This window comes from Meleagris gallopavo, chromosome 12 (assembly GCF_905368555.1).
Source record: "Meleagris gallopavo chromosome 12, MGAL_WU_HG_1.1, whole genome shotgun sequence".
NCBI lineage: Eukaryota > Metazoa > Chordata > Aves > Galliformes > Phasianidae > Meleagris > Meleagris gallopavo.
This window is the reverse complement of record NC_139415.1, coordinates 783,150-809,634: the sequence shown is the minus strand read 5'-3', so window position 1 is coordinate 809,634 and position 26,485 is coordinate 783,150. Positions and strand designations below refer to the sequence as shown.

The window sequence follows — 26,485 nt, the reverse complement described above, 5'->3', positions numbered from 1 at the left end:
TGAAAAGTCATGGGCCAGTTGCTTTGGCAATGCAATCTTAGGAGCAAACCCAAATATTGTAGCACATGTTGGCCAGCCCTAGCAAGTGTCATCTCTAACATCTAAGCATCGGTGCTTCTAATCAGATATTCTTCTTGTTAGTCCTAAATGCAGGAAACCTATTGATTAAAACCTTGCCTTGAGTTTATTTCCTGCATCACTGTGTTCAAATGCGTTTGATCTGTTTTGGTTTTGAATCAGTACGCGATATTTCCGTGTGTGCACAAGATGTTGTGCTTGCTTTGATCCCACAGAGATTTTTTTTGGCATCGCATGAGCTATTTTTGTTTTGCTTTGTGAGAGAATTTTATGAGTGCCACAGTGTCAGGGATCTGCCAGAACGGTCTCGTAAGGAGACATGCAGGAGACTAGAAGCTGGAGACGCCAACAGCTGCTTGAAAATACTGAGCTGGGGTTTTGAGATGGACCACTCCCTGGAAAAACCTTGTGAGATCATTACCTTGCTGAATGCAAAGACCAAAGAAAGCGGTGGAATGGCCTGCAGAGCTTCCGTGTGTCACTGCATAGCTGAGAGTTTGCTGCCTTTGCTTTTTAGGGAGTTTAAAAATCTAAGTAAAATCACAAGGTAGTGATTCTAGGGGAATTAGATTATAAGTGAGAAGGAAAAAAAGGCTGACTGGACACAGAGTGTACGTCAAACGTGCCATGTATTTCAAAGGGCATCTCCAGTTAGCATAGGCGTGAGCTAAGAGCTGTGTTTTGCCTTCAGCAGGTCATGTGTGTTCGTCTCCTCTTCTAATAAAGTACAGAATGCTGCAGCTGCGATGCTTCCGCATCATGAGCGTGCTGCCACCACTTACATCTGAGCACCTGTGCTTGGGAGGGAAGCAAATTCCACTGCTAAGTCTATCAGGAAAATGTTAAATCTGCGTGGTGGCTGTGCAAGATGAGGGCCTCAAATGAAGGAGACAAAAGCTAGAAGAGTTGTTTCCCAAGCGTGCTCACCCTGCCGTTCCAGGGAAGGGTGGATGGCATGCCCTTGAAGTTGCAGTAGCTTCTTAAATTTGAGGAGAAACAATATCCCCTCGCTATGAAGTTTGGTGTATACTTACGGTGCAGGAGACTTTATCTGTAAGGTATCATCATGCAGGATCTGAAGAATGAATGAAGGAAGCATGAATACTCTATTGAAGCGGGAGAAAAAAGTAGAAACTGGAGTTCTATACAGCAGATAATGTAGGTGTCTTGTAATGATTCTCATGCAGGGTGTGAAGGTCTGATCTTTACTTTGCAGTGAGCTCTTTGCACAGCTGCAAGAGAAGAAATGGACTTATAAGGAGTCAGCACATTTGCAAATGAGATCCGTGTGTACATGCACATCCTTTGCCTTTCGTGCTTTATGAAATTGCTTTTGCCAGCTCTTTAGCTACAGCCACAGTGTCTTAAAATAACTATTGGAAATGGGAGATCAGGGCTATTTGTTAAGCAGGGTTTCCTGGGTCTGGAGCAGAACAAGGAGAGCAGCTCTCCTAGGGCTCACTGTCGTAGAAGGGGGCAAAAGCCTCAAAGTATTGTAAGATTTGTAAGCATATGGAGGAAACAGTACTGTTCTTCATTGGCTTCATATAGGAATGGTTCTTGGTTTTAAGTGCATACATGCAGTCGCATTCAGAGATGTCATCCCCAAATATTCAGGGGGAAGGAGGGAGCTTTTGGTGAGAGATAAATGATGCTCTGGACTTCACTCTTGCTGCAGGTTGGTGCAGCTCATGTGGGTTGGTGGGAATGTTGGTGAGGAGGTTCTGAACGTGGTGTATACAAAGTCACTGGTGTGTGTTCAAGACTTTGTTGAAATAGTTCTGTATGAACACACAGTCTGCTGCCTTGTTTTTTCTTATAAAACCAACCCAAGTGTAACTTGATGGTCGCTGCTGATACTGTAAGCTTTTTGTGTAATCAGTGTGTGCAGAAGCAGTGTAATACAACTCAAGGCAAGAAACTAGAGAATCATGTGCAAAGGTAGCCCTGAAGTACAGATCATTCCTTTCTGGTTCGGTGTGTAACTCCCTGCACAAAGTTGATGCGTTGTGGATACACGGCACAAAAAATCTCAGATTTACTGCTTGCCTCAACACATGCTTCCCCATCACTTGCTGGTTGCCACGCATTATCCACCCTCCTCTTGCCTTCCCCCTGAATAAACTCCACAGCGATCTCGGTGAAATCCATGTAAATTTTTTCCTTCTGCTTTTGGTCATGGGATTTATTGCTTGATCTCATGCGTCATCCACTTGAGTGCAACACAGTAAGTCAAGCCAAAGTCCATGGGCACAGCTAATGGCCTGGCTGAGCAGAGCAGCATGGGGACTGCTGGGAGCCCCTGGTGGCTGGGGAATATCAACTAGAACAGCAGACAGAAGCTTTAGCAAGGGCAAAATATGACCATTGGACGTGGCTGTTTAAGAGGTGAAGCACGTTTCAGTGCAGAGCATGAATCATTTCCAATTCCTTTTTCTTTTTTCCTTTCAGGCTGTGACCGTGCGAAACTCCATGGCTAAATCATTGTACAGTGCCCTCTTTGACTGGATAGTTTTCAGAATTAACCACGCGCTCCTGAACTCAAAGGATATGGAGGAAAGCACCAAGGTAATGCCTTGCCAGCTATTTTGGCTGTGCACTTCTGATTTCAAATGGGTAACTATGGGATAAAACATTACCTAAATTGCTCGACATAAAGTTAACGTCTCCTCGTGGAACATTGCTGTTAATATTTCAGACCAAGTACTTTGTTATTTTAAGTGGTGTTTGCTGAGCCAGGAACAGCGAAGCACCTCCAGTAATGTATCCTCCAAGTGGCTGGGGAAAAGGTTTGCTTCAGTCACAAATCCTGGTCCCACACCCCTCCAGGAGCAGTGCCAAATCCTTCTTCCTCCTCATATAAGACCATGGGGCAGTGTGTATTTGAGGGAAAAGCTGGAAATCCCACTGTATGGAAATGTTTTGATGAGGTCGTTCAGTAAAGTTACTCCGAAAAAGTGAGAAACGTGTTGTGGTAGGAGATATGGGGATAACAGAGCTCTGAGGAGCAGAGAGCAAGGTTGGAAAAGCACTGCGACGGAAAGAGTGCAGTCAGCGCGGTGCCTCGCCGGCTTCCCAAAGAACTGATGGCAGGGATTGCAGGACGTTTCCTGTGATAGCAGGGGCTGCACACAGTGATCCAGGACATCCTTTTTGAGCCCGTGTCCTAGAACCTGTGCTGTGCTCGGGGCAGGGCTGACCCCTGGCTGCTCTCCATGCATACGTGTACGTACATGGCCGCGCATGCACGTGCCTGCAGCTCGCCAGCTACGCCGGGCTTGGAAATATTGGGTGCAGGCCAGCAGCATTTTATTTTTTTTTATCATTTCTTTTCTGGATCGTACACCCAGAGTGAAGCTGCCAAGAGGCTGATTGCATTGCTAAGCATTGCGTTTGAATTACACTGGGGGGCTGAGGGAAGTTGCAGTGGTTTGTAGCATAGCTGCTCCTATAGTTAACTGCACAGAAATGCTTGTGGTGATTAGAGGAGCGTGATTATAGGCTATAAATAAAGGCATTTGTGTAATGCTTGTTCTAAATAGGTGGTGGTGACACTACTGACAAGATGAGTTTGTTCAAGTAGGTGACATCCAGTGTGCCTCCTGCCTGCACACACTTGGTGTAATATTTTATGGAACACGTTACCTGATTTTTGGTATGTCATCAAAGTTTTGTTTGAGCTGTCAGGAAAAAAGCCAGTTGTGTTCTTGGTGAGACACAAACAATGGACTCCTTTTCACAAGGAGATGCATCTCAAACACTGCTTATTTTTTTAATAACCCACTATGGATGATTTATTGATTGATTTTTAAATAGTGTGTGCTCCATAATATATACAGACTAAATCAGTCTAGGACACTGCCACTTGCTTGAGCTCTGTGTGGCAGCAGGGCACAACTGTAGATACCTGTGAGCTGTTAGACCTTGGATCTCAACCTCACGTAGGACTCAGGCTGAAAAACACTGGATTAGGATGTAGCACTTCTTGCTCCCATATGTGTTCCTGGGGTTTGGCTGCAATAAATGAGATCTCCAGCCCATGGAAAGAGCTCTCAGTGCAGGCAAGATGTCAGTGCTCACATGGCAGCATTGCTTTGGATGCTGGTATGTACCTGTATCCCAAAAATACACATTTAATCTCTGATTTTGGGAAGAAAAATATAGTCTTGCACCTTTCCCTGAAAGGCTGCTGCCTCCTGAGTTGGCAGTGAGTGATGTACCCCTCATGCTGCAGCGAGTGCACCGGCTTTATCCCAGCCCATGCTTGTCACCAGTGTTAATTTGACTTTTAAGATAAACTGTCAAACAGTCCTGCAGCTTTTGAAGGTTTGGAAGGTTGTCAGGTGATGGGTTTTTGGCAGAGATCTGTCTTTTGTGGCAGTTGGTCTTGTGCAGAGGTAAAATAACTGAGAGTGCAGTTGAGAGGAGACCTGTGCCTGAAGTTGGTATCACAAGTGAAGATGCACATGTGACTGTCAGCATAAATTCTGATTTCAGTCCTATAAAAACACCAGATTTGAGCTTGCTTTGCAGGGGCTTGCTTAACATTCTGCCTGGTTCTGTAGCTCAGGGCTTTGACAATGAAGGACGGAGGTTGGAGGAGGCAAATATTACAAATGCACATCTGTAAATTGGGTATGCACATGAGATCCTGCTTTACTCTGCTCTGTGTGCTGTAAAAACCATCTCTGCATCCAGCAAAGCCTTCTTGCTGTGCAAATGGCATTGCAGAGCTACTTGGGCAGGACTTGGCCAAAGCCTGCTAGATGTGGCCTTCCTCGGGGCATACTGCCTTTGCTGCAGGGTTTGATTGGCTAAGTAAGCCGATCTGAATTCTGATGGACTGCTTTGTTGATAGGCTGGAAGAAGACTCAGGTCCTAACACTGTCTGTGGCCTCAGGAGAACTTGGGGCAATGGGAAGGGAGAGATTTTTCATATCTAAATATGTGTGTTTATTTGATAACAGCCGTGAGGAGAAGATCAAAAGACGAAGCTAGGTAAAACAAACAATTCCCGGGTTGCCATTCTTCCGCTGTTTTTCAAGCTGGTATTTGGAAGATGTAAATCAGACCTTTGATATCCATACATAGTTAATGTACAGTGAATTATTTTGGGAAAGCACAGTGGGATTTGGCTTATCTCGCTCACTGACAGGATTCATAGCACGTTGTTTCTGAGCTGAGTTTGGGGTAGTTATTTGATAGGAGTTTTATGCTTCCAGCAGTGCTGCTGTGTGTGGGTTTTGCTGTGAGTTGCTGCTGGCGTGTTCTCCATTTCTGCTGGTCATCTCTCTTGAGCTTTTAGTTTCTGTTCTGATAATGGGTCGTCTTGTGATACCCTACAACTGTCTGAAATTTGACCTTTATTAATGAGGTCGGAGATGTTTCCTCCTCGTGAGAACTCAATTACTAAACCTCAGAGAATCCTTTATTTAATTTCCCCTCCTTAAATTAGGTTAGGGATTGTTAGAAGTCCGTCTTGCTGCTTAAAATGATGATGCAGTGCAGATGATGTTTGAAGGAAAGAAATTTCTTTCAAGGGTGTTTTTAAGCTTTTCCCACGTGGTTTTTGTGAAGCATCTTCCTTTTCTGCTGAATAACCCTGTTATTGTAACGGAGGTGTTCTGTGTTTGCTGTGATCAGTGTGAATTTACAGCCTCTAAATAATTTAATTTGTCAACTAAGATTATTCTTGGCTATCTGACCTGAAGAGAGGAAGAGCTGCTGAACACTTTATTAGGCTTCATGCACATCTGTTTGTCATTTTCATGTCCCAGCTTCAGAATTTGTAGCAAATTCCCACCTCCCACTTTGTGTCAGAAGTCACTATGGACATCGTGGTGATATAGATTGGAATAACCCTTTAACATTTATTGGTGATGGTGTTCTTTGTATTTACAGCATCGGGTTGGTTTGGAATATCATTTCATTTTTTTTTCCCCCCAGAATCTGAAACAAACCCATTTGCAATTGCCAAAGTGTGCCTCAGTGGTGGGATGACGTCACCAGCATGCATTGGGGTGTTGTAAGTCAGCTCTGACAGCCAAGGTTTGTGGGTGACGCAGGAGTTGCAGAGCAGGCAAGCTTTGAGACTGTCATTTGCTGAGTGCCCTGAAGACCCCTGCATGACATTTAACTCCCTGATTCACGTCTGTGGCATTTTAGGAAAGTGTGAGGCTGCTTTTTCCCTCAAATACTCTGTGATTTCTAACCTGAGGCTCAACAAACTCCAACATCTTTGTAGATGCATGTTTTTAAATACAAAGAATGGATTGCTAAAGGGCTGGAGCACCTCTCCTATGAAGAAAGGTTGAGGAATTGGGCTTGTTTAGCTTGCAAAAGAGAAGGCTGAGGGGAGACCTCAGTGTGGCCTTCTGATATTTGAAGGGAGCGGATAAACAGGAGGGGGAACGGCTGTTTATGAGGGTGAATAGCGATAGGACAAGGGGGGATGGTTCTAAACTGAGCCAGGGGAGGTTTAGGTTGGATATTAGGAGGAAGTTTCTCAGCCAGAGGGTGGTGAGGCAGTGGAACAGCCAGTTCCCAAGGAGGCTGTGGATGCCCCATCCCTGCAGGCAATCAAGGCCAGGCTGGATGTGGCTCAGGGCAGCCTGGGCTGCTGGTTGGGGACCTGCACACAGCAGGGGGTTGGAACCAGATGATCGTTGTGGTCCTTTTCAACCATTCCGTGATTCTGAAAATGCTGCACTAATAACTTGTTTGGTCCTGCAGCAGGCTGGCACACTTGCTGGCTTGTCGCTTATGCACACTTGTCTTTAAATATTGGTTTGGTTATAGGAACAACATTAAGACATAAGCTAGACATAGGTTCATTAAATGTAATTCATCCTACATCTTGTTGTTGTTTCCAAGTGGCATTCATTCAAAGCCTGAATTAAAAATCAAAGTGTTGAAGATTTCTAAGTGTTGATATTTGATTACTTTCAGTACATATTGTGCTGTAAACTTCATCCTATAGCCAGCCGGATTGCATGCAGCTTAACAGAATAATTTCATTTATGCATAACCCAACAGACATAATTTTTTTCCTGGTAGAAGGCTTGAGCTGCTTTATGATGGCAAAGCCAGTAGGACCCTTTCATGAGAGGTACAGTGAGATTTTTTGAAGGCCAGCAGGTCGGGAGGCAGAGAAACAGCCATAAAAATCCGAGTTTCTTGTCAAAAAAGTCTGACCGACTCCAACACGCTGACCTCTTTCTTTCGGGATCTCCGCAGTGCTGCCTCCCCCAGCAGAAGGCAAACGACCTCATTAATCACGGGGTGCTTCCCTCGTTCAGGGCATCCAAAAGCACATTGCAAAATTTTGCTTTCTGGAGGCGGTCTGGAATTGGGCACAATGGAAGTGAGATGAGAAAGGGGAACTGCTGAAAAATTAATTATCCCTGCTCATCTCACAGAGCTGCAGTGATGTTGTTAGGTGCTGAGTTTTTGGAGTTCTGTGCCTCTTGCCTCTGAGCCTGCTCTTTGTGATCCATTAAAATGTATTTCAGTAGTGGTTTTGGCACAGTGACTGCTAGCACTGGGAATGGGGAAGTTGGTTGTACTCAGTCCGTTGTGTTGTGGCAGTCTGTGTGCTTAGTTTGAAGCATTCACTCTGCAAGGGGCTTTGCAGTGCCAGCATGGTGCTTCTGAATGGTCACTCTCTGGTGTTTCTGTTACCATCTTTATATGTCCCACAGATAAAGTGAGTGAGCTGATAGCTAATGAAGATATTAAAAATAAAACCATTAAACCAATGGTTTTTACTTCTCAGTCTGGGATTTAATGAATGGGTTTGTGAACAGATCATTGGGATGCCCAGGGAAATTTCTCTGCCAGGCTCTGTCCTTGCTCCAGGGGCTTGGAGTTCCACCTCCCGTCCAACAGCTGTTCTTCAGGGCTTGCCAGGTGATGCATACTGCTGGGAAGCTGCCCCAGGGCACTCAGCTGTCATCCTTATAGCAGGTACAGCCCATCTGGTGCCGGTATAGAGAGGAAAACCCAAACATCAGGCAAGAGGAGGAGAAAGTGGCCAATGGACCTTTTGGAAAAACAGACTAGCAGCACTTGGTGTGCCTCTCTTTGTGCTTTCTTGGTTGTACTTCTGCTTGTATGACTGCCAGTGTAGCCAGAGTCTCTCTCATACAAAGGTTCAGCTCATAAGCTCCTTCAGATTTGGGTGGCCCTCTGCCTATGGGCCAGGCACAGAAGGAAGGCTTTACTGCCATGATACATGAAAATGTTCCAGCTGCAGCACAGAGAACACTGTGGTAATCTGGTTTGTGTTTCTGGCAGCAGAGTTGTGCGAGCCTTAGGAAGGTGGTTTGATAAAATCCTTGTGAGACCAGTGCAGTTAAAACCCTTGTAAGACCAGCAGCAATTAAAGCAGCTCAGAGGTTCCTATGGATGGAGCAGGGAGGTATTTCTCCTCCTTGCCTGAGCTTTGGGTCATTTGACTATTCTGATGCAGTTACCTCTTGTGCAGTTTCGTGTAGTTGGGATGTGTGAACAGAGCCCTTTACCTAAGAGGGATGTTGGTGAGATGTGGAAGCCTGGGCTGGTGGAGCGCCCTGTGCATGCATCTGGCCAGAGACGTGCTAGATGGACACGGGCTGAGTTTCATTTGTAGCTGATGGTTAATTACTTGTTTGACAGAGCAGGCCTGGTTGTTGCAGCAGGAATTATACCTACGTCAGGTCTTTTTTACCTGTGGAAGGCAGGGTGGGAGGCACCATCCCACCACAAGCGTGGTCTGGGTCGCACTTCTCACAATGGGATGTTTTTTCTGTCCATATTTAGGGATTGATGCTCTTCAACTTCTGATCTGCTGTATTTTCCTTCACTGTGATGCATTATTTCTGTTCAACCTCCTGCTGTGCAGGTGTTGCATCGGGAGGCTTACAGCTGGACTGAGTTTGCTTTGCTTGTATTTGCTTTCTGAGAGTGTTTCAGTGTTTTGTTTTTGTGATGCTAGCTTCTTTTCCAGCCCTACCCTTGTTTTTCCCCTAGACTGCTATATTAGGCCCAATAGAATAACTTGGGGCTGGGTTCAGATTTCTTCGAAGATGGCAATTTGTCTATAAATAATAAAAATAGCCAAAATACTCTGAGAGGACTTTTATTTAGAAAAAGGCCATCTGTCCAGACATCTGAAGTTACATTTCATCCCTCTGATGTAGGTGAAGTCTTCCAGATGGCATAATATTAACAGTCCCAGTAAAAATTAAATCCTAATATTAAGTATATTTAATTGTTTGTTTGCTTTTGATTGTATGCAGCATAGAAATAATCCACTGACTTCTTATTTTTTTGCTAATCTGCATTCTCACTTTTCTTGCAGACTTTATCCATTGGAGTACTCGATATTTTTGGGTTTGAGGACTATGAAAACAACAGTTTTGAACAGTTCTGCATTAACTTTGCCAACGAGCGCTTACAGCACTACTTCAACCAGCACATCTTTAAGCTGGAACAGGTGAGCCTGTAAATATTTGCTATCATACAATGTGTGTACGCATGGATTTGTGGGACTGATGGACCCAGAGTTCTTCAGATGTCCCCTTAACTCCTTTGTGCTAAAAAATGTACCTGGAATTATTCATATTTACTTTCAATTTATCATTGCTACTTACTTATCGTACTACTGCTGCCTATAAGATGAAATCCAGAGACTTGCTGCTCTGAAATAACTCTTCATTTCCAAGCCCCTTGTGAATTCGAAACACAGATATCCTCGGACATCACCAAGACATTAATTGTTGGTCCCCTTAATATATGCTCTGAGGATTCATCAGCATACAATTTCTGTCTTGCATTTCTCTGGACTTGCTGCTACGTGGTTTAATACCACGTATGTTATTTTCTGATTCTCTTGAAAGTGGAACATGTTCTGGAAGGCTCAGCTTGATCCTTGTGTCTTGTGATAGCAGAGGCATGTTAGGAGGGTTGAACTTTAAGCTTTGTTGTAAGTTTGTTAAGATTGGGTGTTACCTTCCAGCCTCCGATTAATGTGCTATAAGAGAGATGGCAGAAGTACAGAGCTATAATTTAACAGGTAACGTGCTACAGAATGGCATGGTTTCTTCACAGAGTGGGAGGAGGCTTTGCCAAACATCATTTATTATGTAATAACAAGCAGGGCACAACAGCTGCTGAAGTACATGCCTTATTGTGAATGCACAACGTGTAATTGGGCTGTATTAAAGGCTGTCTGTCTTCCATGGTGCCCCGTCTATGGCAGGGACTGACAGTAGATGCCTATGAAAGAATTAAAAATATCTATATATGAATTTTTAAAGGTAAATTTAAATATGCTCTGGACCTTCAAAATGCCTTTTTTTTTTTTTTTAATGCCAGTCTGCATGCCCTCCCTCTGTGAAATCCTTCTTTGGGTGAGGTCAATGGAATCCTCCTTATCGTTAGTTTCCGTAGGGCTGGTATTTGATGAGCTGCACTCTGCAGCCTGAGTCCAGCTGAGATCAGAACATTAAGCTGGCCCTGCCCAAAAACTCTGATAGCTTTGGTTTGGGCCTCTCTGTTATCTATCAGTACTTACTATCTGTTAGTAAGTAGTGAGAGAGATCTGAAAAGGGGTGGGCACAAAGGACGGGCAAAAATAAGCAGTGTAGCCCTGAGTGGAGCATTTGCAGGGTGTTTGCTGCACTTTGCTGCCTACATCAAGGAGATGGTGCTTAGCTACTGAATGCTTTATTTCTGTTTTGTAACTGGTTATTTGTATTCTGATGCACCCTTCAATAGATGCTGCAAGAAGTTAGTGGGGAAAAACAAGCCTGTATTTCTGGGAAATAGGGCAGTTTTACAGTTATCCACAAGAAAAGGACAAACTAGAAGATTACTGTTGAACCAGTATAGCTCTTTTTTTCTCGAAAGGTAGCTGATGGACTTTGTAAAGGGTTTTTGGGGGTGGGGAAGATGGCACCTCGGGGAGATGTCATCATTCCAAAGGGAATTCTGTGCTGGGCTGGGGCTTCTTGGCAGGTCAGTGCTCCTCGGGTCTGAGATGTTCCATCAGAGCTCCTGATGGAAGCAGTTTGATGAAAGGAATGTGCTGTAATTCTCCATGGGCCAGCTTATAACCAATGACCTAATTAGGTTGCTGCTATAAACCTGTCAAGTGCATGAAGTCATTCAAGTCTATGTTTTCTGTATGGAGAAGAAGAGCAGTTTTGGAGGCATCTGATTCCAAAGTGCTCATTCCAATTCTTAATGCTTGAACACATCATCTAGGCAGAAAATATTTGTTTGCAGTCTCAGCCAGTGGGAATACACTCATCTCTTCATATTTTGTTTTCTGCAAGTATAAGTAAATACCCTACAAGTGATAACTCTTGATTGACTTGCACAGTCTAATCATTTTCTCTTGTTATCCTTGGAGTTGTCTGCTGCAAGTAGGGGGATGCATTTGATGAGAAGACAACTGGTGATGCACATGCAGATTTTGGAAAGTAAGAATGTCCTTCATTCCTAGTTGGCCCTTTCTGCTTTTTAATAATCGTTGCTGGTCTGCAGATGAACAGTGGGTAGTACATGTTGTGTTTCAGGGCAGCAAAATAGATGCATAACTTTGAGTGGCAAATACCTGAGGTATCTGGTGCTTACGTGAGCTTGTTTGCTGTCTTCTGTGCTGAGAAACAAATGGGGTTATTGGTGATGTGCTGGTGTTCTCTGCTTCCAGAGATGGACTTCTCAGATTCTCAGGAGGGCAGCAGACAGCATTGCTGAGCTATTTGGAAATTTCTGCTAGAAGGCAGGACAAATTCAAGTCGGCACCAAGGATTTTCTACGAGTCGCAGTAGAATTTGTGTGCAGGAATGGCATTTAGCACTGATGTAATTGTTGCTATGACATACTGCTTATGTTATGGAAACCAGAGACCCTACCACAAAGTGGTCTAGCACAGGCACGGGATTATTTTAACCGTTTTTTCTTTTTTTCTTCCATGACTCCTAGTGATTTCTAATGCACTTCAGAAAAAAACCTTTCTATCTAAAGACAATGCTATTTCCAGCTGCTTGCAAACAGCCACGGCCTGTCTGCCTGCAGCCTGGTGCCTCCCAAAAACACAGCTGCTCTGGTGCTGTGTGCTGAGGCAGATGCAAGGATCTCTGCAGCACGCAGCTCCTTATTCTGAAGACAACCTTGTGAGTGAGGAGAACACGTCTCTGCACACTGTTTGTAGTAAAACAGGAGGAGAAGGCAAAAAAAAAAAAAGAAAGGTATATGTTGGAGTTCTACCTTGAATGAAGACAATTATTAATGTTCCTTTCCTACATTTTTTTTTTTTATAAACCAACCATTCTGGATAGCCGAGGAAGGCTCAGTGATGATCTGTGCAGCATGGGAGCACATGAAGGAAGAGTACAGGAGAGACCAACACTAACTGGGTGAAGCCCAGCCTCATAAATCCTGGTATATTTGTATAGGCAAACGCTTGTGTTCAGAAGGATAATGATTCACAGGCATAAAGATCATCATTGCAGCATTTAGCCAGGGTGGTTTTCTTCTTCCCCTGTGTCCCACAAGATGGGGTCAACTGGGACGTGGGGCTGTAGCCCTGTTGCTGGTGGCTCTGGGGGTGCTCCTGCAGTCCTTACCACGCCTGCTCTATGTGGCAGGAGGATGAATTCTGCTTTCCCAAGGTCCTTGCACAGTGAAGGTATGATTAACTCTTCCAGAAAGTGTGATCTCATGCCTCCAGCTGACATGACCCCAGTGTAAGGCAAGGTGTGCACATAGCCCTTGGTCTTGGAGCAGCTCTCCTCCTTATACAGATTTTTGGCAGTAGTCCTGATGGATAGGCAACCTCCTGATTCTCGTTGTTTTGGCTCTCCCTCACCCTCCTCTTCCTGTTTTCAGCCAATACTTTGCAAAGTTTGACAGGTCCTACAGCCTGCCATCCCGCAGGCATTACCACTTCAGGTCTGCCTCATTTTCTACGTTGCAGCAGTCTTTGTTTATACACCAAATTTCAATTTTGAGGACATCCTTTTATTGTTTTAAAAATTGATGGGGAACTGAGGTTGAAATAAAAGAAAAAAGAGACTTGGAGCGCAGTCAACTGGCTTGTGCTCAGGTGTTGAGCAAAGTCTATTTTCTGGCATGGTCCCTGGTGAGTTTCATGTCCCAGCCAGCTCACATAGGAAAACTTAATTTCATAAAGATAACACATCCTGCAAAATGTTTGCTCAGTCATCCAGAGCTCTGCAAATATATCTGGAGGTAGATGGGTTTTTATGCACTAGAACAGATTGCCCAAGGAGTTGTGGATGCCCCACCCCTGCAGGCATTCAAGGCCAGGCTGGATGTGGTTCTGGGCAGCCTGGTCTGCTGGTTGGCAACCTGCACACAGCAGGGGGTTGGTACTGGATGAGCATCGTGGTCCTTTGCTACCCAAGCCATTCTAAACTGCTTGTGGAAAATGAAGTCCTGGCTGAATCGTGGGTGTTGTAATGGTTTGTTCATTGCAGTGGGAGTGAATTAAAAAAAAAAAAAAAAAAAAAAAAAAAAAGAATCCATGAATTTGATGCAGGATGCAGTGACACAGTTAATTTGCTCTGTGAAATGACTGTAGCCATGCTTAGCACCTGCAGTATTTTAAAGCATCTTGGACATTCAGGATTTCTCTGCGCTGCTTCAGATCCCAGCAGCCTTCTGCGTCACGTAGGGAAAACAGAGCAGAAGTACCCAACAAAAAACGGACTTCCTAATACAGCATGGAGCACTCACTGTCTCCCTTGCAGTGTTTCCTCACTCCATGTGGGCACAAACGTGGCCTCCCCATATTCCATCCTTACTGTGACTGGAGATGAGCGGTGACCACGAGCGATGCGTCGGGCGCTGGGAGCTCGCGTCGGATTTCTGTTTTCCTTGGAGAAGGGTTGGCTGCAAAATGCTGTGCTCAGCTCTATTCCCCGTGACATGCGGAGGAATAACATGCTGCAGAAGTTACTGATTTATGATTTGGAAACGTGCCATCGTACATAACTCATACGTGGAGAGAAGAAAGAATACTTTGAGTTGCTGAAGCGCTATCTTCAGAAGAAAATGGGGCTGTGCTCACCATCAGCCCCCGGAATGTTTGCTGCGCACGATCTCCTTGGGATGAGAGAAGAGCTCTAGGGTAATGGCAGCATGAAAACAGATGGAAAAACAAATTTTAATTGTATTAAATCTGCGTGGCAGCACTCTAGGTAGGCAAATTGGAAAACATTCTCAGAAAATGATCTGGAAAGCTATTCTGCTGTGATGTATGGACTCGAAGATTTTTTGTGTTATTTCTGTGCTAGATTTAGCTGTCCATGGGAAGCAGTTTGTGTTAGATAGTGTTTTTTGATTCCTGGATTCTTGCTTAAAACCCAGTGGGGAAGCACGGTGTATGCAAGTCCACTAAGGATTTAGTTTTTGTGAACACAGCACCACAGTTTGCACTAATATACTGATACTACATACATTAGGTAACAGACAAAAATGCAAATTAAAGAACAGATACAAAGATGAAATAAGCAGTATTTTGTAATAGTTATTTTTGACTGGTACAGACACGTTTAATTTCTATGCCCCAGTGAATTGCCCCATGCACCCTGCTTTGCTGGGTGCTGATATTGATGCTTTGGACCAACTCTTGGAACGTAGATAACAGATAAGGACAAGGGGAAATGGTTTTAAGTTGAGAGAAAGAAGATTTAGGTTGGATGTCAGGGGGAAGATCTAGGAGAGTAATGAGGTGCTGGAACAGCTGCCCAGAGAGGCTGTGGATCCCTGTCCATCCCTGGAGGTGTTCAAGGCCAGGTTGGATGGGGCCCTGGGCAGCCTGGGCTGGTATTAAATGTGGAGGTTGGTGGCCCTGCCTGGAAAAGGGGTTTGTAACTTCATGATCCTTGAGGTCCCTTCCAACCCTAGCCATTCTATGATTCTGTGATTTGGGTTCCAGTCTTTGACCAGAGCTGTTGTTGTAGGGAAATTTTTGCACATTCCCAAACCTTTGGGCTACAGTAGGCAAGGTTTTAATGAAATATTAGCAAGTATTTGTGAACACCAGTTTGTCTGAAAACAGCTGGGTATGTGGTGGTGGGTTTCCCTGAGCAGCACAGGGCTGGCTGGTGTGAGCAAGATGAGGAACAAGGAATCACTGGAAGCAGAAAGCCCCTAAAATATTTCAGGTCATCTGAAATGCTGCGTGGTTGAGGCAGGAGCGGCTGGCCCCGAACGTGTGAGATTCCTGCCTGGACAGCTGGCTTGGCATCATAGCAGGGTTCTTTGGGGGCAGTATGGGATGAGCCCTCAGAGGAGAGCTGTGAGCCTGCTGGGGGTATGGATGGATGGGAGGAGAAACAAAGAGCGTGCATTTATTGATACAGCACTGAGCCAAGGTTTCCTTTATGTCCAAGCCTGGTACACGTAGTAAAAACCATCGAGACATAATTCCTTTCCTCTTTGATGTCAGTAGCAATTAGCTGCAGATTGTGAGGCTTCGTTAGACTTGTGTGTCACTGGCTGTAGGTCCAGAGTTGGGCAAAAGGACTCTGGAGGAGTAAGTGGGGCCATGGCTGGGTGTGTTGTGCTAGATGAATGTCACAGACATGATTTTCCATCTTTTGAGATCAAAACCCACCAAACCCCACCGCTGCCATTGAAGCGCAGGGAGCTGATTTGGGATGGGGATCTTCAGAGCCCATGAGCACAGAACCATGCTTTTGGATCAGGCACTGAATAACAGCAAACCCAGGGCCATCGACCTGTGCTTATTGGCCACTGTCAGTACTGCTGGCTGGAAAATGAGGCGTCATCCAGCAAGAGCTGCATGCAGTGCCTTGCAGTTATTCCTCCATGATTTTCTAATTGTGATTTAATGACAACTCAATGTTCATCTCACATGTCTCGAACCAAAATAGGAATTCACTATTTTGTTTTTTTATAGATAGTGTATTTATATGGCATGTGGATGCATATTTATACATGCCGTCTGTGGGCGCTTTTTAAGAAAAAGCTGTGTGTGTAAATTCCTTTTTTACTTAGCTTGGGAACAAACAAGAAGTATTTGGCGAGCTCCTAAATGGAGCATGGGCATGGTTGGCTTTGGCACCCGTCTGGAGGGGTGTCAGGAACTCGAGGCATCTCTGTCATCCACGGCCTGTGGACACAGGTCTCACTCATTCAGGAACTCTTGGAATGAGGTTCTCCCATCTGGAAGGTTGGTAGCATTGAGGTCCCTTCAATGAGCACATTGTATTCGGACAATTCTACTTTGCTTGCTCCGGAAGATGGATTCAGGAGCTGTAGATGCCTTGTCTAGCCCCTCACTAGGACAGCTTCTGACTCTTCTGTCTGTTTTGCTCTATTATCTGCAGAGAAATAACTATTTTTAAATGCCTGCAAAAACTGCAAGGCTAATCAGGAGCAACAGCATTTAGAACCGTAATCCATTTCCCCTTTGAAGTGCAGCCTGCTGGTATTAGTGACAATAAATAAGACTTTTCACGGATCCTTACTTGCTTAGAGGAGACCAAAACCTTTTAGCTGCAAAGATCAAAGTTTTCTTTAAAAAGCATGGCATTGCCGTGGATCAGAGGGGAGTTTCTTTTACCGTGGTTTCTTTTTCCTCAATAGCTTTTGCTGTGGCTGGTCCTTCCAAGTCCTTTCTCCTTGGACACGGCCACAAAAGCAGTAGCACAAATCCGTGGAGAAATTCCAGACCAACATATCCAGAAAGCTCCAAGGAGGAGCTCTTAAAGAGCCTTTGAGAAGCTTCAGCCTGCTCAGCGTATCACATGATGATGACCTCTTTTAATGTTGTTGTTAGAGAATCAACGTTATGTTCTCTCCCAGACAGTTTTCCATATAGAATGAAAAATAAGGGTTTTGTTCTGGTTTTTCAACTGTGCTCTTTCAGCTTATTTGTATGTTTTATCCCTCTGAATCTGCGTGTCTGGTGGTCTGCTATTAGGACAGCAATCAAGAGGAACAGTTCAGGCTTATATTTGCAAAAGCTTGTATTTCTATGGGTGTTGAATCCACTTGTGATGTTTTGTAAGGAAGCTGTGGCCATCAGCTGAGGTGTGGAAGTGGTTTGATTCCTGCATTCTCACTTTGTACATGGCTGTCTCAAAGCTCAGCAAATGGTGTTGGAGCCAAGTGGGGAGGAATTTCACACCCTTCTGTTCAGCTGTGAATTTCTGGGAAAAGTGTGTTTGTAGAGATCCCAAAGCGATGGATGGCATGGGAGTGGGTCGTGGGATGCTGTTCACGAGCAGTTGGTGATGATGGCACTGAGAGTTCCTACATGGAGCTCTGGAAGAAGGATTTTCAGGTGGTTTCCCACTTAATTCTGGGAATAGCCATGTGGTAGTAAGGCTTATTTGTGCCTTTGTAAGAAAGGTCATCGGATCAGCTCTGCCAGATGCACTCTGGCCGCTTATCTGGCTCCATCTGGTCAGGTTTCCCTCTGCTTTTGGGGTTTATTCCAGCATTACAGGTATTCTCATGCTTTTGGGAAGCACAGCGTGCCATGTGCACAATCCCATGCAAATGACTAATCATTCTGCTTTACATTTCCTTGTTAACCCGTTCTGATTTGGCAGTTGGACTCGCTGCAATAGCAGCGCATGCTGGACAGTTTGCCCCTGCATTTCAGCCCTCTTTTCTCCTTCAGCCTTGCCCACACAAAGGAAGGAGAGAACGTCCTGCCTGGTGGTTATGTGCTGCAGGGAGACAAAGCCCGAGATCTGAGGACCATTCACACATTTCCCTGCTTTCTAAACCTGCTTTGATTGCTTTTCTATCTGGATATCAGGAAGGGCTTTGGGTCACGTAGCTGTGCTAGCTCGAGTGATACTCTCACAGTGAACGTGGGCTGTCTGGTGGAACAAAACCATCTCACCAGCAGTGAAGCTGCCCACTCTCTGCGGGCTTTAAGCATTAATTTTTGGGCTGCTCCTCAGCTTTCACTGCAGCCTGCTGCTATTGCAGTACTGTATGAGATGACTGCCTCTGGGCACCGAAGAGCGGAGATATTTTGTGGCTTGCGGGCTGGGCAGTGGATGCCTAACAAGCCCCACACCTCATTGGGTCATTGCCAAATGTTTGAGCTTTGATATCCAGCAATAGGACAACAAATTCCATACGTTGGGGAAAAAAACCTCAGTCTTTGTGTTCAGCCCTTATTTTTTGCTGCCCTTTGATTAGTTTTCTATTCCCTGTATTTCATGCTCTAAGACAGATGGAAAACTTCTGTTTATTATGTTTTCTTCATGCTGCTTTCTGTTTTGCACTTATATCACGTCTCTCATGTTCTTCTCCAACATACACGGTCTCACGCTGTCTTTGTGTTTTTCAGGCTCCAGACCACTCCCTCTGGCCATCTCTTAATTCTGCCATGTGGTTTTGGGGAGCAGTGCCCCTGGGAGTGCAGTACTTTAGATGGCTGTGAGCACTGCAGTTTTCTCCCTATTTGATTCTACTTTTTAGCATCTGCTGCCCATAGCTGGATGTGGAGCAATTCAGAGTAGCTGAAAGACTGAGATTATAAATGTGTGGTTTTTCTCTTCAGAGGAAATGAATTTAGTTCCAGTGCTGGATGCAAAAGTGAAAATCCTAAGCATCATCCTCTTTTACTCTCATCCTGGAAATAACATCAGAGAGAGAGAGGATTAATGCAGACATTAATGAAAACATTTATTTTTCCTTTTCTCCCTGCTTGTTTGTTGGATGGATCTATTCAGGATTAATATTAAATTGTTCGCTTTTAGCTTGCATGTAGTCAAGGCTTAGTTTAATTTCTTATCCAAGCGACTGCTGTGTTTCTGTGTATTTATTTCAAATGCAGGGAATGCAGAAGTGAGAGAAGCACAGGCACAGATGTAGGCACAGTCACGTAGGTGAAGGCAGTGGATTCTGCTCGGTGTTTCCTGCAGCTCACCTCCCTGCTCCGAGCACATGTGGATGTGCAGAAATACATTCCAGTGCCTCCAAAATGAATCACAGAATGGCCTGGGTTGCAAAGGCCCACAATACTCATCTAGTTTCAACTTTCTGCTGTATGCAGGTCGCCAACCAGTAGCCCAGGCTGCCCAGAGCCACATCCAGCCTGGCCTTGAATGCCTGCAGGGATGGGGCATCCACAGCCTCCTTGGGCAACCTGTTCCAGTGCCTCACCACCCTCTGGCTGAAAAACTTCCTCCTAATATCCAACCTAAACCTCCCTGTCTCAGTTTAGAACCATTCCCCCTTGTCCTATCACTATCCACCCTCGTAAACAGCCGTTCCCCCTCCCTTCAAGTACTGGAAGGCCACAATGAGGTCTCCTCGGAGCCTTCTCTTTTCCAAGCTGAGCAAGCCCAGTTCCCTCAACCTTTCTTCATAGGAGAGCTGCTCCAGCCTTCTATCAGAGCTGGATGCTATCAGGCTTGTGGGTACTTTCTGTCAGTCAGTACATACGGACCTTTAATCTCGCTGTGGATTAGAGAGTGTTCAGTTTAGCATCAAAATAAAGTCTTGATAACAGAGCTGATCTGCCCTTCTGTAGGCATAACAGTGCTTCTTACTCTGCACATCAGCTATAAAACCCCAGCCCTCTACGGTTCTGAGCAGCAGGCTTCCCTCAAGCCCTGCATCCCAGCTGGGAATATTCTGCTATTCAGCACACGTGTTTCAGTACCAGCTGGTTATTCTGCATCCCTCTATGGGATGAGCAGTCCTTCCTGTGTCTGCAGTCTGTGTCAGTAGTAGGCAGGCAGCGTTTTTCTTTTAATAGTGCTCAGCTGTCTGCTTACTACAGTTGCTCTAATTTTCACATGTAACAATATTGGAAATACTTCCACATTCTGCTAATTTGGTACCACAGATTTTACAAGCTAACGTTCCTCAAATAACGTCATGTGAAATTCAGTAGAGAATGCTCACATTCCAGGTATGTGCATTGCAGTGCCCGGACCCCCATTTTCCTTCTATGTTTGAACATCACAAATAGTTTTGAGGCATGGCATTCAGATCAGTCTGAGCATTTTAAGCTCTCAAAAACGCCTTGCAAGCAAGAAGAGCTCAAGGAGCCAGTTCTTTGCTTAGCCACATCTTTCTGAATATTGAATGCAGTTATGAAGTGCATACATAAATACTTTTTTCCTTAGTGAGAGGTGAGTTGAAGCCACTGACCTCCTTCTCCCCCAGGCTTTGTCTTATGCAATTGCTGACCAGGCTGTTAGCAAGCAACTGGTGGTGCTATGGCAACAAAACTCTGCTCTGTCACTTCAGGCTATGTCAGCTGGGAGGTTATTGTGCTCATGCCAGCAGAACAAGTGTCTTTGTTGGTATGCAGTGTGTGTCCCTATGGATGCCACATCATTGTGCCAGTATGGTCACTGACAGCTGAGATGCAAGATTGGAAGGTATTCATCTACCTACGGATGCTCTAGAGGAGAGCAGTCAGTAATTTCCCACCTGATAGAGTTAAATATTGAGCTGCTAGACTCTGAAAAACCTGACTCTGCGTGCTTTTGGCTCATTGCTCAGTTCTTTTCGCCGAGTTTTATGTCTGGGAGCCAAAGCCCTGTGCTCTTCTCCAGCAAAATTGCGTTGCTCCTTCCAGCAGAGCGGGTCTCAGTGAGCTGGGGCTGCAGAAAGTGAGTCTGTGCATTTAAGAGAGGGTGACAAAAATAGGAATCTATGGGCTTCGTTGCAGAACCAGCAAGTTCTGCAAATACTGGAAATTTGTGATTTGATTCCTGATGGCACCAACACACAGTCAGGGATCCATGTTGTAAGTTGAGTCCCACAGAGTTGGTGTTGCTAGCAGCATTTTACCTGCAGAACCAATATGGTCAGTGCTGGCAAAAGAGCTGAAACCTGTTCTTTCATCCAGGAGTCTGAAAGACAACAAACTCTTTAAAGTACATGGGGTTTGTCAGGCTGCAAACCCTTCTGTAAATGCCAAGATTCACCTTTTAGTGGCATATCTTCCAGGACCATGTTCTGTGATGGATGATCTGTCACTCGCTGGATTAAGTTGGAGAGTTGCAGATATTGTCATCCCCAGGGGTCTGAGCATACCCCATGTGTTGTCTACTTGCTTCTACTAGCACAAAAATTGGGGAATTTCAGCTCTGAAGTTAACCTCTCCTCAACCGCTGGCAGGCAGGACTCTGATCCCACCATCAGGAAAGGTTTGGTGCATACATTGCAGACAGCAGGGATCTTCCCCTGAAGCTGCTGCTTTTATTTGCAGGGGTTGCATTGTGTTCTGCAAGCCAGCAAAGATTTGGTAGATCACAAAGTCACAGTTACTCCTCTTGGACTGTGACTCTTTCTAAAGACAACCGAACCAAGAACTGGAAATGTGCTGGGGAAAAATGGACTAAGGGAAACTTCTTTCCATTTGTGCTTTGGAACAAGTGCTCTGGTGTTTGCTGTGTACGTGTCTGTCCTGAAATGAGAGCTTGCATCCGAGCTGTTATGGAAAAGGTTACTACTTGAGGAGTTTAATCCCAATTCATATTTGGCCATTGCAGCCAGAAGTTGAATTGGGGATGGAAGAGAGGGAGCAATGGATGGACGGATTGGGGGAATAAATCCACAGCTTGAGAGAGATGGGGAAAAAACTAGCCAAGGAGAACTCTTTTCTTAGCCAAAATCTGGGACTGAGGAAATAGGCCAGGAGGAACGTGGTGTTTGGCCTCGGATCATGCATGTGCTGTGAGCTGAGGAGGAACCTGAATAAGTGAGTCCTAGTATGTTAATCATTAACTAGTTTTCCCCACCTAGTAATAGCAGTAAGCACCTTGGAAGTGCCAATAAACTGGTAAACCAGTTGAAACTAAATTGTTTTCTGAGGTTTGTTTAGGAAAACCAGCTAGCATTACTAATAAATTGTACCAAATTTGGACTAGCAGAACTTTTTAGGAAGGCTTTGACAGCAACATCAGTGCAGCTGCTGATCCTCCCATGCAGGACAACGTGTGTCAGCTTCAGTGGCTTTCAGAACAGGCAGCCTGGTCTGGTGGTTGGCAACTCTGCACGTAGCAGGGGGTTGAAACTAGATGATCATTGTGGTCCTTTTCAACCCAAGCCATTCTGATTCTGTGACTGGACTGGAACACATGGAACAGAGAGGTGGTATGTTCCCAGGTAGGTGTATGGAGACTTAAAGCTATAGGTGATTTCTGGGGAGTAGAAAGTATGTAGAGCTCCAGAGCAAGCGAAAGAGTAATAATGGATAATAGGGATGTTTTTGCTGTTGGGTTGTGTAATCAAAGCCAGCAGCTGCAGCAGTAACTGGTGAAACCCCACAGTTGCTCAGCTGGGTGTCTGCCTGCAATATTCAGTGGCCTGGCTTTGTGCTCAATACCTAAATCAGGGTTGTATGGTTTAGGTCTTCGGGCTCAAGAAGCTGAAGGGCTTTTGGGTGCTGAGGAGCACACTGAGGGCTCGTTTTTGCTTGGTTGATCCCAGCAAGGTTTATTGCTGTCTTAGTGCTCAGTGCTGCGGTAAGGACCAGTCCCAAGCAGGACTAATGGCCCCTGCATGCCATTAAGCAGCTGTCAGGAGCAGGCTGCTGATGGATGGTGCTGCCTCCTATTGCCATCGCATGCATCGCCGGCTCTCCACCGAAATGCTCAGGAAGAGCTCATGCTTGCTCAAGAAATAGGCATTCTTCTACAGTTGGCGGGGTTTCCATCTAGAAACTTTTCTTCCTGGTTTGCTCTAAAAATGCAACAAATCTTTGTCAAGTACGTCTGTTTTTTCAGCATCCTGGTTGTGCTGCAGAGTTCCAAGCTGCAAAAGCAAATAGAAAATGAATAATGCAGAGCTGTTCCTTATTATCGGGAATTTGTTCCAGTGGGATGTGTGCTGTTCTGAGCACTGAGGGCTTTGTGCTCCACGCTTCACCACGAGTGCTAAGGGAAGCTGTTCTGGTGCTCTGTCAACACAGAATGGATAGAAGGGCTTAGTGGGCTGACAGACTTCCAGAAAAGTATTCTTACTGTCAAACTGGTTGCTCAAAATTGGGAATGATTTGTGGGAGCGCATCGTCTCCTGGGTTTTTGCTTTTCAAACAAAATCGCAGTTTCCTCTCCCAGCTCTGCCAATTTCAGATTTGTTGTACACTCGCACACCTACACACACGATGGGTTTTCTTGGAGTGATGCTGTGTGAAGCCTCAAGTGTTGAATTCGTCATCCAGCTTGGGGTGAATGCTTTGAGAATTTTGGTTCCTGAGAAGTTTTTTGGAGAAGTTTTTATTAATGGCAATGGGAAATCCACCTCCACCTGCATGTGTTGGTGCAACGTTTGTGAAAAGAAAGGATTTTGGTGGGTGAGGTGTGTATGTGTGTCTGAAATTAGTGCTTTAGAGCACTTTCTACTTAAAGAAAACTGCAAAAGCTCACTGTTCTGAGGTTGAGGTAAGTAATAAAAGAAAGCCAAGCCTTGCTCCAGAGCATCATTATATGATATACAATATTGAAAACCATTGATCGTGGTGATGTATCTTGTACTTTTTTAACAAAAATTTCATCGTGGGATGTCCCAAAGGCCTCTAGTTCTTTGAAATAATACATGAAGGGTTCCTGCTAATATATTGGATAGCTAGAAGAGCATTCTTATTTTTTTTAAAGATTTGCACTCAATAGTAAAAGCAGAAGGAACAGTAAAAATGAATTGAGTTGGCCTATGTGTGTATTATTGGTGCAGCTGAGGAGGTCTTACTTTTTTTTCTCCGACTCTCAAAGTGTTTTACAATAGAGAAGTAAAATTACAGCTTGAGATGGTGCTGCTTCTTCCAGCATATGGAGTAACACTTCCAGTATCGCTCTTCTGAGAGTGAGTCACAAGTTGTTACGTAAAAGCATATGATAAAGATTAGGATTTTTATGAGCAGAACAGCTCTACTTTCTTCCAGATGCACTAAAATAATTTCTGCAGAAGACTTTTCTAGATAACACAGTTGCAGATGCATCTCAGAGGAGATAGCCCTTTCCAGAAGAGCAAGGATCGCAGCTGTCTGGTGGAAAACGAATGGCTTGGTCTGGGTACAGCAGGACGAATGTGGGGACAGATCCCCATTCCTACTCTGCTGACACCTACTCTGGTGATGTGTGCCCCGGGGGGCTGCCAGCCCTTACAGCACAACCATAGATTCTGTTGGGCTCAGAAGGGGGAAGTCTAGCAAGGAATGGGGAGTTTTCCTGCTTTTTCTGTGTAATTAAATGAGTGTGCTGTACCACTGTTTTCTTTTAATAGCTTTATGTGTGCTTAAATTGTGCGTGTTTCTTGAAGGCCCAGTCTGCAGCATAGCTAACTTATCTTCAGGAGAAAGCAGGCAAAATTAGCATCGTTTTTTTTTATTGCAGCTTAATAAAATGTGGGGTGCATTTGATGATTCTTTCCCAAAGTGCTACCACTGCTGTCCATGAAGCAGTTTTCAAGTTTGCTGTGCCTGAAATTGTCAAATGCCACATGGTTCTACGTAACACAAGTCATACAGATGTTCCTGTCTTGTTTTCTTCTGCATCAGAAGCATTTGTTGGCACAGTTGTGGAAGAGCTGCTTGGTTTGATAAACGATGCATCAGTTTCTTTGGAACCCTTTGGCCTTTTGATTTCCTTTTGCTTACAGCCAATATCGTTGTAACCTCTAATTGTGCTCTTTCTTGTAGGAGGAATACAGAGCAGAAGGGATTAGCTGGCACAACATCGACTACATTGACAACTCCGGCTGCATAAACCTCATCAGCAAGAAGCCAACCGGCCTGCTCCATCTGCTGGATGAGGAGAGCAAGTAAGTGAGAGCCGTGAGGGGTGCTGAGCCTGCCCTCTGAGCTGGGGCTGCGAGCAGGAAAAGATAAGTGCTTTGCCTCTGTAAATAAATGGGGAAAATCTGGAAGTGGTATTTCAGCTAATGGTGTTTGATCTGCACTTAGGAAGCGTTCGTCCTCAAGTCTTAGCTCTTCCTGTAGTTTTTCTGAGTGATTTTTCCTAGAAAGATGCTCATTGCTCTCTAGGCTGATTAGTTTTGTTTCCAGGGTGGTAACGTAAGCAGTTGGAGAATCAGCATGCTAAGCAAAAAGCCCTAACCAAACAATACCTATGGTTCTATTTCAGTAATTTCCTCTGTTACAGGGAAGGGCAGTAGTTCCATTTGCTTTGCTTCTGTCTGTGTTTCAGGGTAATAACATGAAGATGCTTGAAATTAAACAGGCAGTAGAGATGCTGTTATCCAGCCATAAGGTGGCTTAGTCAATTTACTCCTAAAATTAAGCCCAGGTGAACCTGGGGACACTTGCACATAAGGGCTGCCTTCCATCGGGTTTAATGGCCTCAGATGCAGCTGAGATTTCCATGCTCAGGTATTTGCTGTGAGATGTCCCCCCGTGCTGTAGGTTTCCTTGAGGTTTGAAGGTGAAGAACTGGCTTGCTGCTACCAGCAGACAGGGCTAATGTACTGTGACTTCTTTCCTTCCTCTTTCCTAGGCCAGGATCAGTTGGGGAAGTGCTGTAATTTAAGTTAACATTTGTAGGTAAGCTAGCTCAGGATTTCCTAGGTGCACAAATACCCCCATAGATGTAAGACTGAGTGTTCAAAGCCTCAAAACCAATCCCAAAAACTTTGGGTTTCGGATAAATGCCTCTGTTTTGAATGATTGACATGCACTGGGCATACAGTGCAGTGTCCTTAACGAATATATGCCTTTTATAACTGGTTTCAGACCACTACTAAATCAGCAAAGAGTTCGTCAGACAGCGTGTGTATCTTGTTTTTGTTTGTTGACAGCATACAAAAGTGCACTTGGTATATGCAATCATTGAACTGGAAGCTCAGAATACTTCTATTTTACTGTTTGTGGTCAAGCAAGAAGTGAAGTTTTTATACTCCATTTCCATTCTTTCCAACCAGTTTTCCTCAAGCCACCAACCAGACCCTGCTGGACAAGTTCAAGCGTCAACACGAAGGGAACTCCTACATTGAATTTCCAGCAGTGATGGAGCCAGCTTTCATCATCAAACACTACGCAGGCAAAGTGAAGTACGGAGTGAAGGTCTGTCACCCAGCTGCTCCCCAGCAGTTGCTTTCACTTAAAGCATCTTGTTAGGCTTTGCAGAGATGTTTTGAAGAGGACTTGGCTGGAGAAAAGAAGCGAGCTTGGAGAGGGGAGTGCTTGGTGAAAAGCTCGGCTACAACATGCGAGGGGAAGGTGGTGGTGGGGATGGTCTTCACATTCTCTGCCCTGTTGCATACTCTTGGTATTTGGGGAAGAATTGAGGACGTGCACTGAGGCTCCTGCTGCACCCCAGCAGTGCATTTTTTTAATTTGATATTTCTGGGGTTGGTTCGTTGAGAGAACTTACTGTCTTTTATTGATCCATCATTAGAGTGTACAGGCTACGTGAGCACAGGTCTC

General features: G+C 44.8%; 1 protein-coding gene across 10 annotated transcripts in view; it reads left to right on the top strand.

Moving 5' to 3' along the window:
- MYO9A (myosin IXA) overlaps positions 1 to 26,485 on the top strand; it is a 166,143-nt gene that overhangs the window by 89,486 nt on the left and 50,172 nt on the right. For all 10 annotated transcript variants that reach the window (XM_085234313.1, XM_085234312.1, XM_085234311.1 and 7 more), the window contains 4 exons: positions 2,530 to 2,646; positions 9,419 to 9,553; positions 24,743 to 24,864; positions 25,981 to 26,122. In XM_085234313.1, the coding sequence (XP_085090439.1) occupies positions 2,530 to 2,646; positions 9,419 to 9,553; positions 24,743 to 24,864; positions 25,981 to 26,122 (516 nt within the window). The remainder of the gene's footprint in view (positions 1 to 2,529; positions 2,647 to 9,418; positions 9,554 to 24,742; positions 24,865 to 25,980; positions 26,123 to 26,485) is intronic.